Genomic DNA, 18,783 nt, shown 5'->3' on the forward strand with positions numbered 1-18,783 from the left:
CAATATTCACATGAAATATATATTTTTTTAAACAAAAAAAGAAAAAAAAAAACAAAACGGAAATTTAGATTGGTTGCCATTGGACCACAAAATGTTAAGCAGCGATCCAACCACCCACTCAGTTGCCAACTCATCATATTGTCATTTTGCAGTTTGACCATCGCTTTGTTTTTGTTATGCAAAATTTCATTTGAAACAGTAGCAACAGCAGCAGCATCAGTTGCGGTGCGCTGTAATTGAATCCGCTCGAAATCGCTGAACCTTTAATTTTGGACAAGCGCATTGTTGTTGCCATTGCATTGGATGACTTCATGTCTATGCATATTTTGTTTCTGCTTCCTTTTTTTAAATTTATTGTTTTGAATATTGATGGGAACCTTTTTCAGAGACATTTCCTTCTAAGAGGACGCGTAATTAAAAATTCCGAAAATGTTGCATCGCGTTGCCAGTCGAAAAATGAGAAAACATTTTTGAAGTTCTTAAATGGCAAAAAGCATTTTTTCCTTCCAAAAGAAAAATTATTGAACGGTCGTCTGCCTATGTGAATCCTTTAAATTTTTTTTTTGCCTGAAAATGACATTCAAAATATCTGTGGCCTACAAAAGACTTTTAAATGGATATCGATTTGTGTCTAAAAATCTTTTTTCAACGGGCTTCTGTCTATGGGAGTGCTTAAAAATTTCTCTCAATAGATGTCTTCTTTTAAGTCTTCTCTACTCCATAGATGTCCTATTAAAGGAATTCTCTGTAAAGAGGACCCCAAGAAGGGGTAGAAGACCACTCTAAGGTCTTCTCTCTGTGGAAGATCACTCAAAAGTCTATGGGAGTGCTCTAAAAGGTCTCTCAATAGAAATCTTCTTGAAGGTCTTCTCTCCCTTAGAGACTTTTCGGATGTTCCTAGAAGATCGCTCGAAAGAATTCTCTCCATAGATGAACTCTTAAATGACTTCTCTTCACAGAGGACACTTCGAAGCCTTCTCTCTTAAGAAGAAGGTCCCCTTCCCATTGAAGACCTCTCGAAGGTATCCCCTCCATAGATGACCTATTAAAGGAAGTCTCTTCATAGAGGACCCTAAGAAGGTATTCTCTATAAAGAAGATCTCTCGGAGGTCTTCGCTCCATAGAAGACCTCTCTAAGCTCTTATCTCTGTACAAGACCACTCTAAGCTCTTCTTTCTGTAGAAGACCAATCTAAAGTCTTCTCTCTATAGCAGACCTCTTAAAGTCCTTTTCGTCTTCACAGAAGAGGTTATCTATGAAATAAGACATTTGGGAGGTCTACTTTTTCTAGATGACATCCCGAAGGACTTCTCTCCACATCTTTCCACATAAGACCTCTAGATGGACATCTTTCCACAGAAGACCTCTAGAAACATTCGCCTACACAGAGGATCTCTACAAGTATTTCTCTCCACAGAAGACCACTAGAAGGTCTTCCCCCCAAAAAATACCTCGTTACCATTTTAAGACTCTCTGGCCTTTGGCTCTTCTATAAAGACCCGCTATCCGGATGGTCTTTAAGGACCAGCTCTCCAGCTCGTCTATAAATACCCGCTCTCCAACTGGTCCATAAAGTCGACCTTTGGCTCGTCCATAAAGACGACCTCCAGCTAGTCTAAAGACCCGCTCTACAACTGATCTATCAAGACGACGCTCCTGCTGGTCTATAAAGACCCGCTCCCCAGCTCGTCTAAATACCTGATCTCCAACTGATCTATAAAGACGGCTTGTCTATAAAGACGACGTTTCAGCTGGTCTATAAAGGCCCGCTAAAGCTGGTCCTTAAAGAACCTCTCCAGCTGGTCTATAAAGAACTTCTCCAGTTCGCATATAGAACCAACGCTCCAACTCGTCTATAATATAAAGGTCCACTCCAGCTGGTCTATAAAGGTCCACTCCAGCTGGTCTATAAAGGTCCACTCCAGCTGGTCTATAAAGACCCGCTTCAGCTGGTCTATGAAGATCCGCTTCAGCTGGTCTATGAAGACCCGCTTCAGCTGGTCTATGAAGACCCGCTTCAGCTGGTCTATGAAGACCCGCTTCAGCTGGTCTATGAAGACCTGCTCCAGCTGGTCTATAAAGACTCGCTCCAGCTGGTCTATAAAGACTCGCTCCAGCTGGTCTATAAAGATTCGCTCCAGCTGGTCTATAAAGACTCGCTCCAGCTGGTCTATAAAGACTCGCTCCAGCTGGTCAATAAAGACTCGCTCCAGCTGGTCAATAAAGACTCACTGCAGCTGGTCTATAAAGAACCTCTGCACTTGGTCTATAAAGAGCCGCTTCAGTTAGTCTATAAAACCCTCATACGGCTCGTCTATAAAGACGATACTTCAGCCCGCATATAGAGACAACGATCCACCCCGACGCACCTACTCGTCTATTAATATGACGCTCCACATCGTCTATAAAGATCCACTCCAGCTGGTCTAAAAAAACTCCCTCCATATAAAGTCTATATAGTCGGCTCGTCTATAAGGACTTCCGGATCAATCTTTCCTCCTTGTCGTGTCTATAAAAGCTTCCACTAAAAATAATATCATTTTAAAATTTTCCGTTACAATTGTTCGCAGTAATAGACAACATTTTTATTGCCTGATAATTAATATTCAATTCAAATAGCATTGATTTTCTCTATAACAATGTCAAATAACAGTAGTAGTAGGCATATAATAAACAATTATAGAGAAATTAAATAAATTCCATGTGATGACATCTGTATGGAAATCTTAGAAATTGGTACGTGACGTTAGAGAACTCTTCCTATATAGTGCAGATAGTATTGTTATTACTTATTGGGATCGGCGAAGTGGCCACAGGACTTCCAGGAATATTCAACGTCTTTGAAATTTATCGAAGTTCGACTGCGGGCGTTCCTGAGACGAAGCCTCATTTTATTGTCGAAGTTTTTTCTACACCTTTCTCTCTCTCTATCCCTTTCTGCCCCCTCACCCCTCTTGGGCCAAGAAAAAATCACATTGTTTGTTAAACTTCCTTAAACAAATTTCCGCAAACTACAGCAGTCATGCAATTATTCTGTAGTTCTTCATTTATTATAAATCAGTAGTTTCTATTCTTTCACATAAAATTTTGTTCAAATTTGTTCAGGCATCTGTAAACAGTTTCAACGAAGTGGAAGAAAAAGCCGATTGCCCAAAAAAAAAAAATACAACCTAAGGCAACTTTTTTCAATCAAACTATGTTCTTCAACCATTAACGTTGCACAAGCAACAATAAATAAAGCTCTCCAAAAATGCGGAAAAAAACGAAACGAAACAAGAAAGAATAAAGACTAACGAAACTTTTTTAAGTCAAACAAATTTAAACTAACGTGGGCGAGTTAGAATGTCTTATAAATAAAATAACTGAGTCTGTTTTAAATCTGACCATATCTCTCTCTCTCTTATAAGTTGCCGACAAAGGTTCAAATGAAATATTGGGAAAGAACGAAAACTAACAATGTTTGATTTACGACGTGGAATTCAACACATATTCATAAACATGATTTGAAGGAGGGTGTTCTTCAAAGTTCAGTCGTGATTTGAAGAGGTTTTTGAACGAATTTATGGTAAATTTTCAAGGAAGTATCTGTAGACAAACCTTGGGAGCCTTCTTAGACAAGTGAAAGTTGCGAACCCTAAAAATGATCAAAAAACGAACTTGAAGTCTGGACCGATTCTGAAGTTTATATATAAGATCAAAAACCTGGAATTTTTATAGACGAAAGTGGAGAGTATTCGCATAGGGTCGGTTGGCTGGTAGATTTTATGAGCAACCCAAAAGCAGGGTTTTTTGAGAGACAATATTACAGGATAGGACTTTGTACAGAGTGAAATAAAATAAAAACTACAACCAACTTCAGACTGCTGTCATTTCTAAGCCAATCTTTCGACATCTGTTAAAATTATTCCAGTGACAGCTTATTATATCCTTTACAAGCTTACAAACGCATTTTGCTGGGAATTTTCCAGAAAAAAGGCTATTCGTGATGGTATTCAATCGTGATAATGTGGTTTCTATATATTTGGCTGGAAGACCACAAGTGACTATTGTTAGAGCACACCAGCATTTGAATGTGAATAAATCTTTTTTGTCTCGTACCATCGCTCGTTACTGTGATACTGGTAGCGTAGCTCGACGTCAAGGAATTGGACGGAAGAAAATGGCAACATCAGTAGAATGCTTCGAATAGTAAAGAAGCGACTTGATCGATACCCGCGTCGCAGTGCCTGATAAATGGCTCATGAGCTGAACATTTCGCAATATTCCATTCGGCAAATATTGAAAAATGAGCTCGGGGTAAAGCTCTCCGCTCGTATTAATCGACCGTGGCATCAAAATAAATGCCGAATATTATCGCGAAAATATTTTGGAGGGTGTATTAATGCCTTGGGTACACAAACATTTTGACCGCATTTCATTCCAACAGGACTCTGCATCATAGCACTCAGCACGCGCCATCCAAGAATGGTTACAAAATAAGGTTCCTCGCTTCATTTCCATCGCACAATGGCCACCAAAATCTCCGTTGGACTATTGTGTCTTGGGTAAATACCAAAGTGTCGATCACCTCAAGCAAGCGATTAGCCGAGAATGGGCCAAAATGCCACAGAGAAAAATTCAGGCTGCGTGTGACGGTTTCATTGGCCGATTGAAGACCATAATACGTGTCAAAGGTGACAAATTCGAACAAATCTATACTTATTCTAAAATTTATTATTTCCGACATTTTTTGCTTTCATTCAATAAAATTTAAAGAAAAAATGTAAAAATTATGACATTTAACTTTGTTGCAGTTTTTTTTATCTCACCCTGTATACAATAGGATTCTATATAGTCCAATTAAATACTGAAAGATTTTATAGACGAATTGAGGCTAAGGCCCTCTATAGAAAAAGTTAAAACTGGGTGTTTTATTAACGAACTGCACGCTAGACAGTTCTATTCGTGAATTTTTGTAGCGAGTATGAATAGTCAAGACTAGCTGATCCCGTCGCGCTTTGCTACTCCTTTTGATTTTATATGCATTTCAAATGTTATACACAAATTTATATGAAATGCCAAATATATAGGAAATTGCTATCTTTTTAATATGAATCGCATTTTTCCTATCAGTGGAATTCGAGGTAGCAATGCATATGACCTAACTAATCCTGCACCGATTTCAATATAATTTAGAAAAAAATATTTTGTATCAAATCCCGTTACGCATTAGAAATTTTCTTGAAAGGTGAGGTACATAGCGTGGTCTGTGCATCAAATACACAAAATCGGCCGAAAAAATATATGGAAGCTATATCCAAATCTGAATCAATTAAATATAATTTGGTAAATTTATTGCTGTACCAAATTCCGTCAAACATCTCAAATTTGAAGACTATATTTTTAACCAATCAAAACATTTTTGCATACAGTATCTAATTTTTTTGGAGGTACCTCCAATTTTGATGCTATATCTCCAGTTCCCAGTTCAAAATATATATAACCTATTTTACTTTCAGGCGATGCTATATGCCGGCAAAATTTCATGAAAATCAGTTCAGCGGTTTTTGAGCCTATAAATTACAAACAATCAAACGTACAAACATTTTCCTCTTTTATATAGATATAGACTCTGAATGTATAAAATCATAATTTCAGCTCGTCACAATCAGTTAGTAAATCTTAAAAGGTTTTTCAATATCTTAGAGTTGTCTCTCTTAATAATAATTAGTAATAGCTCTTCTTTCCATTACACCTTTCAAAAAAATATATATTCTTTTCAACTATAAAAATAAGACAACTCTGCACAACCAACAATAGAATTTACAATTAATTTGTCTATGAAATTTATATTTATTATAATTATTCCATTAAAAAGTTATGTTGTCTAATTGCTTAGTGCTCCTCTACTTTTCTATGGCCATTGTCTATAATTCCTTTTCTCTCTCTCTCTTCCACTCATATATTAAGAAATGTAATGGTTTTTCTCTTATGTTTCTTATTCACGCTTTTCTCTTTCACTAAATGTCGTCTACCTTACCAACCGGTCGGGCGAGTAAATGAGTGATGAGAGTTGTTGCTTTATCTTACTCCGTACTACAACACCAACAGGAAAAACAACAATAAATGAATTGTTGAATGAATCTGCAGTAGGTGAATGTAATTATTGTGGTATTTTCATTGTTGTTGTTTTTGTTGTTCTTGTTTTTTCTCTGATTATTGTGGCCGGTAAAAGCCGCCGCTGCCGCCACTATTTGTTGTTGTTCTTGTTGCATGCATTGTGTGTTGGTGGAAGTAATTTATTATTACTTTCTTGTTCTTTCTGAACATAACCGCCGCATTTCTAGTAAAACCACTTTCATTCTTTTTTTAATTTTTTTAACTATTTTGTTTGGTTATGATATTCTTAGCAATGGTAGCTAGTCTGCTCGCCTGTCAGACTTGCATTCGCTTGTTGTCATGTCGTTGTGGCTTACTATAATGTGCGGTTTTTATTATTATTATAGAACGTAATGTTGGAGCTTAAAAGTCTGGAATCTGGAAGTCTTAATACACCAGATGCAGAAAGTCTTTAGACCAGCTGGAGCGGGTCCCTATAGATAGCGTCTTTATAGACTAGCTGGAGCGAGTCTTTATAGACCGGGTTTTTATAGAAGGGATCTTTATAGACGGGACTTTATAGACCGGGTATCTATAGACCACTGTATATACGAGCTTGAGATAGGGATCTTAAGGGACGAACCTGAAGATATGGAGTCTTTGTAGATTAGCTGCACATGTATAGTCTTGCTAGACGAGCTGATGGGAGTCTTTAAAGGCTAGCATGAAGGGAGTCTAAAGAGAGTTTAGGGATTCTGAAGGGAATCTATAAGAGACCCTAACGGGGGCTGCTCGGAGTCTCTATCGACGAGGCGTCCGGAGTCTCTATCGACGAGTTGCTCCAATTCTCTATGCTCGGAGACTAGCATGAAGAGAGTCTAAAGAGAGTTTATGGACGAGCTGCTCGGTGTCCCTATCGTCGAGTTGCTCGGTGTCCCTATGGACGAGCTGCTCGGTGTCTCTATCGAGGAGCTGCCAGAGTTATTTTTTGAACCCATCTCGAAATTTTCAGAGAACATTGTTCCGTTTTTGGGATATATTTTTTTCAACCAACTCTCATACACACACCTTCAACATTGAGCACCCCAAATGAATACTGGTAGCTGGCAGGCCTTTAAGAATTTTAATAACGATGTTGTTTTTGTTGCTTGTTTTTGTTTTTATCTCATAACTCTTCTATGGGTGCAGCCAAGCAACTGAAGCAACAAAAATAACAACTTATTATTAATTTGCGTTTGTTGTTGTCGGTGGCAGTGAGCCGCCACATCAAACCGGTAGCAGCGCAACAGTAACAAGAATAAAAAAAAAAAAAAATATTTTGTGAGTGAGTAAAATATGTAACCGTCATAAAAAAGCAGATAAGTATGTGACATACATTTTCTTTAAAACGCTCGTGACTGTGAGTGTACGTTGCTTCTGTGTCAAATTAATGTTTGCTTGAAAAAATACACACACACACACAAAAGTTTGGAATTATCTTTTGACAATTATGAAATTTTTATTTCTTTTATTTTCCTTGACATTTGCACCCCTCCTCAACATAGAGTAATGTTTGATTTGGTTGGAGGAATTTGTAGTTTTCTGGGAGATAATGGTTGGCAGTTTTTTGTGACTCCAAATTTTTAGGTTGACAGAATGATTTTAAGGGAGACGGGGAGGGTAAATGGATAATAATAACACTTAATTTCTATGTATAAATGTATTCCCTTGGGTAGAATACCTAATACAGGACTTCTGCGGGACTTTGGTACATGATAGTCCTGCCACCGATGTAGCCTCTGAAATGATATATTTTTATATACAGGGTGAGATGAAAAAACTGCAACCAACTTCAGACTGCTCATTTCTAAGCCACTCGTGCTATAGCTGTTAAAATTATTCTAGTAACAGTAATATAATGAATATTGTTTACAAGCGCACAAAAGCATTTTTGTGCGAATTGTCCAGAAAAAAAGTTATTTGTTTCATTGTCCATAATTCGTGGCAATGGTGACCAATTCGACCAAATCTAAACTTTTTCTAAAATTTGATGCTATTTCCAACATTTTTTGCTTTCATTCAAAAATATTAAAGAAAAATGTAAAAATTATGGCGTTTGACTTTGTTGCAGTTTTTTTTATCTCACCCTGTATTTTCTGAGAAATCTAATTTTTGGCCGTTAGACCTCTCCTCTAAGGCTCCGGTATGGAGTTGCATTTTTCCTAGTTTCTTTATTGAGCCATGGACCCATCCATCCGAAATGATTGAGAAGGACATTGCAGGATACATCGGTGAGACCTTCAACGGGTCTTCTGGTTATTTCAAAGATAAATACTATGTTATTGATAACCTATATAATTTTTTTTAATCCCCCAAAATAAAAGCATAAAAAACGAACAATAAATTTCATGCCCCAAACAATTGTGCCAAGAATAACATTGATATACAAATACAACAACTGCAAAATTTTGTTTCTCTAGTTTTTTTTTCACGCGCCTATTATTAGAAAATAAACAACAGCATTGAATTGCATTTTTCTTTTTTTTTGCATCTACTGCAGCAGGCACGCAAAATTCCGACACACAAAACAGCCCTGCCTCGCTGCTAATATAAACACATCTTCTCAGATATACCATAAACCCATAAATCGGATGTAATTGAATTTATTTTCAAAATGAGAAGAAGAAGTAGAAGAAGAAACAGAAGATGCTTTATTCTGTAACACAACAACACGTTCAAACAGTTGATTCGATTCACGGATATATTTCATTGGTGTTTATATTTTTCTCTCTTCTCTGAATTTCATCCCATCATCTCGTTGCCTTCTCTTCCTCTTATTGGATTCTGTTGTTGTCTGGTTGGCTCTCTCCACTTCGTTGCAACAACTTTGTGAATTGTGTTGCATTTTTCATTAAGTTTAAACGTCAAGTTGAAGGAATTTCATTTACAGAGCCTTGAACTTGTTTAGTTTGCTGCTGTTGCACTCATCTTCTTCTTCTTTAACAACGCCGTCATTGTGTGTATTTTTTTCTGGGGCTTTGGCAGCCGCCGCCATATCGTGATGCAAAAATTGCATCAAACTTACAAACACATTGAAACGGAGAAAAATAAACAAATACCAATTTGCAGTAATCCCATAAAATCCGGCATAAAGTAAATTACAGTAACAGAGAGCAAGAGATAGAGAGAGTGAGAGGTTAAGGCGAGGGAGGAGAAAAGAGCATTATGAAATTCGCAGTAATGCCGGTATTATGGTGGAGATTGATGCTACATCTCCTCGCTCTCTCGTAGTAACACAAATTACTGCACACATGCATCATATTTAGAAATACACCACACAAAAGATGCCCGAGGAGAATGAAAAAATAGAAAAAATGAGAGTGAGTTACTCAAAGTAATCCAGAGTTGCCTTTGAATTACGGCATACACATGATAACAAAAGGCCTTCCTTCTCATAGCCATAAAGTGGAAATTCCCATTGTCACTCTCTGTGGCTCTCTGCGTGAAGGAATGCATTTGGGTTTTTTTAATAATCATAATTAATTGGTAAAGTAAACAAAAGCTTGAAATAGAAGAAGGGGGATAAATAAGGGAATGAGATGAATAACAACTTCAAATAGGGAGCTTGAAGGTCAATAAAAGTGGACTTTTACAGGTACAGGTAAAAAAACCTTAAGTTCGGCCGGGCCGAAATTTTAATACCTCCCACCATTGAATAAAGGAAACATTTTTGTATATAAGTATCTGAATTTAAACGTGTTCCACATTAAACTACAAATACCAGTTAGAGCGCTTAGATAACAGCAACATTTCAAAAACCATAAAAAGGGCGAGGCCGTTATATGGGGCCACACCAAAACAGGAACCTCTATAGACAATTTTATACTTCAAGGATTGCCATCTACCAAATCTTCTTAACTACCAACTTTGAAACAATTTCGTGGGTAAAAGAGACTAGCACTATCAAAATACTGAATATCGGTGTGCATCGTTATATGTGCCCTATAGGAAAACGTGGACCACTATATAATATGTTTCGCCACCGGAACTAGAACTCATTATGACCTACAAATACAATTTTTTTAGACAAATCCGTAAAAAATATGGCGAAAAACATCAAAATGCAGAATACCGGGAGGTACAAAAACGTGGACCCCTACATACAATGCTTCGCTACCGGAGCTAGAACTCATTTTTAGACCAATCTGTGAAAAAAAAGTGGTGAAAATCGTCAAAATACCGAATATCCGAAGGCAACGTTATGTGGCGGCTATTCCAAAACATGGGCCGATATATCTCATTTCCAATACCAACCATCCTAGATACAATACAAATTATTGTGCCAAATTTTGAATAATGTGGGCTGTATCGCGTGATTTCAACAGACGGACATCGACTTAGAATTTTATGGTGATCATGAATATACAGGGTGAGATTAAAAAACTGCAGCAAAGTCAAACGCCATAATTTTTTTTTTAATTTTTCATCAAATGAAAGCAAAAAATTTCGAAAATAGAATCAAATTTTAGAGTAAGTTTAGATTTGTTCGAATTGGTCAGCTTTGGCACGAATTATGGCCTTCAAACGGCGAATAAACCGTCACGCGCTGCCCGAATATTGCTATGCGATATCTTGGCCCATTCCAGGACAACTGCTGGACAACGAATGTTTTCTCATCGTAGAGAACCAAATTCTCTTTAGCTCTCTTGAGTCTATTTTCTTTCTGTTGCGATGTAAGTTCTTGCATTTTTTGGAATTTCAAAAGCCTTACCCCGAGCTCATTTTTCAATATTTGCCGAATGGAATATTGCGATATGTTCAGCTCACGAGTCATTTTTCGGCCACAGCGACGCGGGTTTCGATCAAGTCGCTTCTTTACAAGCCAAATATAGAGAAATCACACTATCACGCTTGAATTCCATCACGAATAACTTTTTTTTTGTACGGTTGTAAACAATATAATGAGCTATCACTGGAATAATTTTAACAGCTGTCGGACGTGTGGCTTTGAAATGAGAGCAGTCTGAAGTTGGTTGCAGTTCTTTCATCTCACCCTGTACATACTATCCACATTTACGGATAAGTAAATTAACCACATTGTGGATTTGTGGAGAGATAAGTTGTCCACGTTTGCGGATATGTAAATTATCCATAATTCAGATACATTTATTATCCACGTATATGGATAAATAAATTAACCACGTTGGTATTTATAAAGTATCCACATTTGTGGATAAATAAATTATCCACATTTGCGGATAAATCAATTATTCTCATGGATAAAACACATCTGCTTTTGAAAAAATAAATTATTTACATTTGTTTGCGGATAAATAAGTTATCCACATTTGTGGATAAAAAATTATTAAAATTCAAATTTTTGGATAAATGCCTTATTCACGTTTGCGGATAAATGCATTGTCCACATTTATGCATAAATAAAATATCAAAGTTTATGGATAAGTATATTATCCACATGGTTGATACAACGCATTCGTTGATATATAAATTATTTAAATAGTTACAGAAAACGAGTTTTTTCTCAGATATCTCCTTTGTTGAAATAATATAAACCAGATTTCATAATTTTAATTTTTTATTTCTCTCTTGGTTATTTCTTGCAGGGTTTCTGTGCTGCCAGTATTAAACGTGAACATGGCGACGAAGTCGAAGTCGAACTTACCGAAACGGGTAAGCGGGTCATGGTTCTGCGTGACGACATACAAAAAATGAATCCGCCTAAATTCGACAAAGTCGAGGATATGGCCGAACTGACATGTCTCAACGAAGCGTCCGTCTTGCACAACATCAAAGACAGATACTATTCTGGTCTAATTTATGTGAGTACCAAGATTTTCATTTTTATTTTTTTAAATTTTGTAAAAATACCCAAAACGTTGTTGGAAATCAATGCCAATTTCATACATCCGTCAAACGCAAAATGTTGTCAATAAGGTAATGTGCGCGATTTCCGTTCATAGAGCTGTGTCGTCATTAAGCGAAATGACTAAATAAACAATTGTCCATTTTTGAAGAGAATACCCAAATCGAAGAAGAAATTTATGGTCGTTAATAATGTTTACACACTCTCACATGGACATTTGAATATTTGTTTAAAAATATATATGTATCCCAACCATTAGTTTTATCTTCAGATTTTTTTTTGGTTGTTTATATTCCCGACAGCCAAAAAAGTGATATTTTTCCAATATTTATTCAACTAACAACTGCCCGCCCGAAGGGTGTGCTTGCTTGTTTAAATTATTGAATTTTCTGCTGAATTCCTCTAAAGTGGCTGAGCAGTTTATTTCATGGAAGAGTGACTGACTAAATGACTATCCCGATATTGGCAAATATTTATTTTAGAGCAAAACATGTGGTAGAGTTGTATGTCTAAAAAGAAGGGGATTTTGGATTTTTTTTTTTTGAAAATCGGAATCTATCTTTCCACCCACTGTCAAAATAAAACAAAATTTAACAAAAATATATTTTTTAATAAATTGAGCAAAAAAATTTTTTTAAAAAAGAACCTTTTAAAATTTTTTTTTAAAGATAAGAAAATATTTTCAAATTCCACGTTCTTTGTTGAAAAATCGTCCTTCTTCGAAAGGTCAATATCCAGGGTGAGATGAAAAAACTGCAACCAACTTCAGACTGCTGTCATTTCTAAGCCACTCGTCCGACAGCTGTTAAAATTATTACAGTGACAGCTCATTATATTGTTTACAAGCGTACAAAAGCATATTGGTGAGAATTTTCCAGTTGGAATTCAAGTGTGATAGTGTGATTTCTTTATATTTGGCTGGAAAACCACAAGTGGTTATCGTTAGAGCAATGCAGAATTCAAATGTGAATAAATCTTTTGTGTCTTGTCCAATCGCTGGTTACCGTGATACTGGTAGCGTAGCCCGACGTCAAGGAAGTGGACGGAAGAAAACAGCAACATCAGCAGAAATGGTTCGAAAAATAAAGAAGCGACGTGATTGAACCCCGCGTCGCAGTGGCCAAAAAATGGCTCGTGAGCTGAACATATCGCACTTACACCGCAACTGAAAGAAAATAGACTCAAAAGTGCTAAAGAGTTGCTTCGCTTGGCCGAAAGTGGTGAACTGGCGAATTTGGTTTTCTCCGATGAGAAAACATTCGTTGTCCAGCAGTTTGTAAACAAACAAAATGATCGTGTTTACTTCCCAAAAAGGTCAGCTGAAAATGTGCACCTTCGGTTGGCCACTAGAACTCAAGCGCCGGCCTTGGAGATGGTGTGGGACGCCATAACAGCCGATGGTCGCTCTCCGCTCGTATTAATCGACCGTGGCATCAGAATAAATGCCGAATATTATTGCGAAAATATTCTGAAGGGTGTTTTATAGCCTTGAGCACGCAAATATTTTGGCCGCAGACCTTGGACATTCCAACAGGACTCAGCAGCATCGCATTTAGCACGCGCCACCCCAGAATGGTTACAAAATGAGGTTCCTCGCTTCATTTCCAGCGTACAATGGCCACCAAAATCTCCGGATACCAATCCGTTGGACTATTGTGTCTGGAGTATTTTGGAAAGCAAGGTTGACACTAAAAAATACGAAAGTGTCGATCACCTCAAGCAAGCGCTTCGCCGAGAATGGGCAAAAATACGGCAGAGCAACATTCGGGAAGCGTGTGACGGTTTCATTGGCCGTTTGAAGGCCATAATTCGTGCCAAAGGTGACCAAACTTATTCTAAAATTTGATGCTATTTCCGACATTGTTTGCTTTCATTCAATAAAATTAAAAAAAAAATGTAAGAATTATGGCGTTAGACTTTGTTGCAGTTTTTTATCTCACCCTGTAATTCCTGTTTCCAAATTTTTCAAACTTTTTCAGGAATCCAAATAATCTATACAAATTATCCCCTCAAAGACATGTTTTAAAAAATAATAAAAAAAATGCATTTTAAAATCTGATTAGATCTTTTATTTATATGTGTGTCACCTCAGCAAGTAAAATGCCCATGGGCGTTGCCACCTAGTTTCAAACAGACAAAACCATTAATTGGAACTTCAACAAAATGCAAACCCAAATAGAAAAACAAATAAATTGCAATAAAATATTGAGATATCTGTGATAGGTTACAAGCCGTAACACGCCCATCTACTGCTACAATGTCAAACAAAACCAAATCGAAATTAAGAAAAAAAAAAACAACGCTTGACAAAAATCTCTAAAAAATCCAAACAATGTTTTGCGGTTTTGCCACAAAAGCGAAAACGGCCTAACATACTTTTTTCCGAACAGAAAACAAGCCAATAGTAAAACAACAACCACAAATAAAACAAAAAACATATAATTTTAAAGATATTTATCGACTTCTGTTTTAGAATTTTAATTGAGTGTAAAGAACTTTTTGCTCGCAAAAAAAAGCGAAACAAAACAAAAAGCAACAACATTCAAATGAGACAACAAACTGTGAATAACATTTTTTTTATTTCTTTTAACAAAAAAAAAAACAACCGCTGGAAACGGAATTGTGTTGGCGTCATACCACCGTCAGACCTGCCTGAGTCGTGTTATTTTTTCCAAATGTTTTTCTAGTTCGGTCTTTTCTCTCTCTCTCTCTCTATCGTTTTGTGCTTTATTTCTTGTGATAAGTCGCCAGAGCAACTCAAAATCTTAAAACTCTCAAATCCACCTACCTAAAAATTGAATAAAAGCTAAAATGAAATTTATGTTTTTGGTGGACTTCCAACCCCTTTTGCATTCCCTTCCTCTCTTTGTCGACAATTGCCATCGAAAATAGGTTAAAAAATTAAAATTTAAAGCGAAAATCCAAAATCATTTGTTGTGCGGCGGAGTCGTCGCACGTTTGAGCCAGCGGGTCATGTGGACAAGCGTGCCACTCAAACAACCCGCTTGGCGATTTATGTTGGCGTTCATTTTTGCGGATGATTAGATTTCCGTTGTGTGAATCGAACAGAGTTTGAAATTAAGTTTCTTTTGAAGGTCGTTTTACAGAGAAGTTGTATCTTTTGAAATTTTATTAGGAGGAGGAGTATTGGAGATCTTTGTTTCTTAAGTATTAAAGGAGTTGGTCTTTCCGTAGAAATGAGGTCTTCGATATTTAGAAGAGCGATAGATGGTCCTCTATTTGTAGAAGGGAGACAGGAAATCTTCTTTCCTGATCTTCCGTCTCATAAAACTTCCGAATCTATTTGTTCTATAAAAGATCGGAAAGAGGGCTTATATTTGTTAAAAATGTTTCAAAAGTCTACTACCCATAAAAAATCCTTGAGGATTTGTTTTAGTTAGGAGATCTTATTTTCATTTAAGTATCAAAAGAGTTTGTCTTTCCGTAGAAGAGCCAAAGCAGGTCTGCGATATTTAGAAGAGCGACATATGGTCCTCTAATTGTAGAAGGGAGACAGGAAATCTTCTATCCAGATCTTCCGTCTTCATATAAGTTCAACAGGGGATATCCTTTCTGCCGAAAGGTCAAAGCGGAGCGACAAGTGATGTGTCTACCTATGAGATGTCTATGTTAAACCAGCAAGAAGTTTCTATCTAAATATGTCCTTTAGGAGGCATTGTATCCATAGAAGAACCTTAAGAGGACTTGCATGCATAAAATAGCTTTACGAAGTTTTTTTTTCCTTCAGGGGAGTCTAACAAGAGTATAGACAACATTTAGAAGTCTTCTATCAGTTGAAGATCTTCCGAATTTAGTTGATCTATGAAAGACCGAAAGGAGGGCTTATATTTATTAAAAATGTTGTATTTATCTTCCTTATTTTTACAGAAAACCTTTCAAAAGTCTACTACTTATATGGTAGGGTTTGTTCTAATTAGGAAGAGTATTTGGAGATCTTTTTGTTTTCATTTAAGTATCAAAAGATTTTGTCTTTCCGAAGAAGAGCCAAAGGAGGCAGAGCAGATGGTCCTCTATTTATAGAAGGCAGACATGATATCTTTTATCCTAATCTTCCGTCTTCATATAAGTTCAACAAGAGATCTTTTTCTGCCGAAAGGTCAAAGCCGACCTCCAATATGTAGAAGAGCGACAAGTGATTTGTCTACCTATAAGAGGTCTATAGTAAAGCAGCCGGAAGTGTCCTATCTAAATAAGTACTTTACGAGGCCTTGTATCCATAGAAGACCCTTTTACAAAGTTTTTTATCCTTTAGGGGAGTCGGACAAGAGACCATAGATAGGACGACTTCTATCTATACACAACTTTAAGAACGAATTTTATCAGTTGATGACCTTCCGTATCTATTTGATCTATAAAAGACCGAAAGGTGGGCTTCTATTTGTTAAACATGTTATAACTATCTTTCTTCGTTTTACGGAAAATCTTTCAAAAGTCTACTACCTCTTAACAATTCTTGAGGATTTTTTCTTATTATGGAAGACCTTCAGTAGGGTTTCTGTCCATAAAATACCTTTAGGATGTCTTCTATCCACAGAACTTCAGACATTCAGGAGATCTTTTATTCATACAAGACGTTTAGATGGTCTTCCATGGATAGGAAGGGGAAGTCCTCCGTCTAGAGAAAACCTAAGGAGGTTTTCTATAAAAAAAGTCCTTTAGAAGGTATTGTATCCATAGAAAACCCATTCATAAAATACTCTTACGAAGTTTTTTATCCTTCAGGGGCGTCTGACAAGAGTCCATAGACAGGACAACTTCTATCTATAGACAACTTTAAGAACGTATTTTTATCAGTTCATGACCTTCCGCAACTATTTGATCTATAAAAGACCGAAAAGGGGGCTTCTATTTGTTAAATATATTATAGTTATCTTCCTTCTTTTTACAGAAAATCTTTTAAAAGTCTACTAGGCATAAAATCATTGAAGATTTGTTCTAATTATGAAAGACCTTCAGAAGGTTTTTTATCCATAAAATACCTTCAGGATGTCTTCTATCCACAGAACTTCAGACATTCGGGAGGTCTTTACAAGGCCCGTTTAGAAGGTATTCTATGGATATGACCTCGGTATAGAGAAGACCTAAGAAGGTCTTCTATAAATAAAAACGACCTCCAAGGGCCTCCTACACATAAAGTTTTGGGAGATCTTCGATCCATATAATACTTTCAGTAGGTTTTTAATCCAAAGAATTCAGAAAGTATGCTTAGATGACCGTCGGAGGGTATTCTACCCAAAAATAACATTCAGGATGTCTTCCATCAGCATAAGATTTTCCGGAGGTCGTGTATGGGTAAAAGACCGCCAAAGAAATTCCATGGATTGAAAAGATTCAACTGGTTTTCTATTAAAAAAAAATTAAATAGGTGTTTGATAAAACAACGAGGGGCATCTATATTTCATCGATAACTTATCAATATTTCATCCATTGCTCGTCGATAGCGCATCGATAATTTTCAATATTTCATCCATTGCCCGTCATTGGCACATCGATAAATTCATGATAGCTCGATCGATAACTTATCGATAGCTCATCGATAGTTCATCCATTGGCCGTTAATGCTAGCTAGTCAATTAATTGTTGGTAGGCGGATAACTCATCGGTATAGCTATTATATCATCAATGGTCTATCGATAAGTTATCGATATTGATCCATTGTTTTCCATCGATGACTTGCTGACAGCTCGTCTATAAAGTTTCGATATGTTGTCGTTTAGCGCATCGATAACCCCTATCGGTAATTCACCGGTCCATCAGCTATGGCTAGGGTGGTAGCTCATCGATAGTTCATCCACTGCTCATTGACATATTGTGGATAGATTATCAATGACTTTTCAGTAGATTGCCAATAGTTCGTTAGTGGCTCATCGATAGTTCATCAAATATCTCCTTGATAACGTATCAATTACTCATCGATGGATTGGCTCATGGATGGCACATCTGTAGCTTATCGATGTCAAAAACGTATCGATAGCTTGACTATGTGTAGTTGATGGTCAATTGATGGCTCATCAGCCGCTCGTCGATAGTGAATAAATTGTCAGCAGGTCGATAACGTGTCGTTTGCTAATCGATAGTTTGTTTAATTTTTATCGCTATCTTGTCTATATCGATAAATTCTCGATAGCTCTTTTGTGGCTCATCGAAATGACATCGATAATTCGTTAATAGCATCTCGATTCATTGCTTATCGATACTTCGTCGACAGCTCATTGATATTTTATCAATAGTTTAACAATTAGTTATAGATAGATGGCCAATAGCTCGTTGGTTGGGTGTCGATATCGATTACTTATAGTTTTTCTATGGCTGATCGATAGTTCAGCGATATTACTCTTCCAGCTCGTCGGTAGCTCATTAAAAGGTCATCGATAGCTCGTTGATGACTCTCTGATAGATAGTTGATAGCTTTTAATATGCTGGTCGATAACTCATTGTTTGTTAATATACAGCTCGTTGACAGCTTCTGGATTATTTGTTCATTGTTTATCGATAGCTCGTCGACTGTTTATCGACGATAACTCGTTGATAAATTTTCGATAGATAGTCGAAAGTTTGTTGTTGACACCTTGTCGATTATTTGGTCATCGATAATATATATCTAATGATAACGATATTTTCCCCCAGCCCATAGTAAACCCTTACTCTATTCGGACTCTCACTCGCATTTTTCAAACAGAAGTAGCTCTCAAGAGCTCCCAAACAAAAAAAAAAAATAGTAGGGAGCAGAAAGTTTCAGTTGAGAATAAAAACGAGCAAATATGAACTGTGTCGCAGATAGCTCGTCAATAGCTCTGGACATTTGTAAGGTGGGGTTCATT

The 18,783-nt window shown here is 36.8% G+C and overlaps 1 protein-coding gene across 4 annotated transcripts in view; it reads left to right on the plus strand.

Moving 5' to 3' along the window:
- LOC101892851 (myosin heavy chain, non-muscle) overlaps window positions 1–18,783 on the plus strand; it is a 98,496-nt gene that overhangs the window by 17,016 nt on the left and 62,697 nt on the right. For all 4 annotated transcript variants that reach the window (XM_059120479.1, XM_059120480.1, XM_059120481.1 and 1 more), the window contains one exon: window positions 11,682–11,897. In XM_059120479.1, coding sequence (XP_058976462.1) covers window positions 11,682–11,897 — 216 coding nt within the window. The remainder of the gene's footprint in view (window positions 1–11,681; window positions 11,898–18,783) is intronic.

Source organism: Musca domestica, unplaced genomic scaffold (genome assembly GCF_030504385.1).
Source record: "Musca domestica strain aabys unplaced genomic scaffold, Musca_domestica.polishedcontigs.V.1.1 17, whole genome shotgun sequence".
NCBI lineage: Eukaryota > Metazoa > Arthropoda > Insecta > Diptera > Muscidae > Musca > Musca domestica.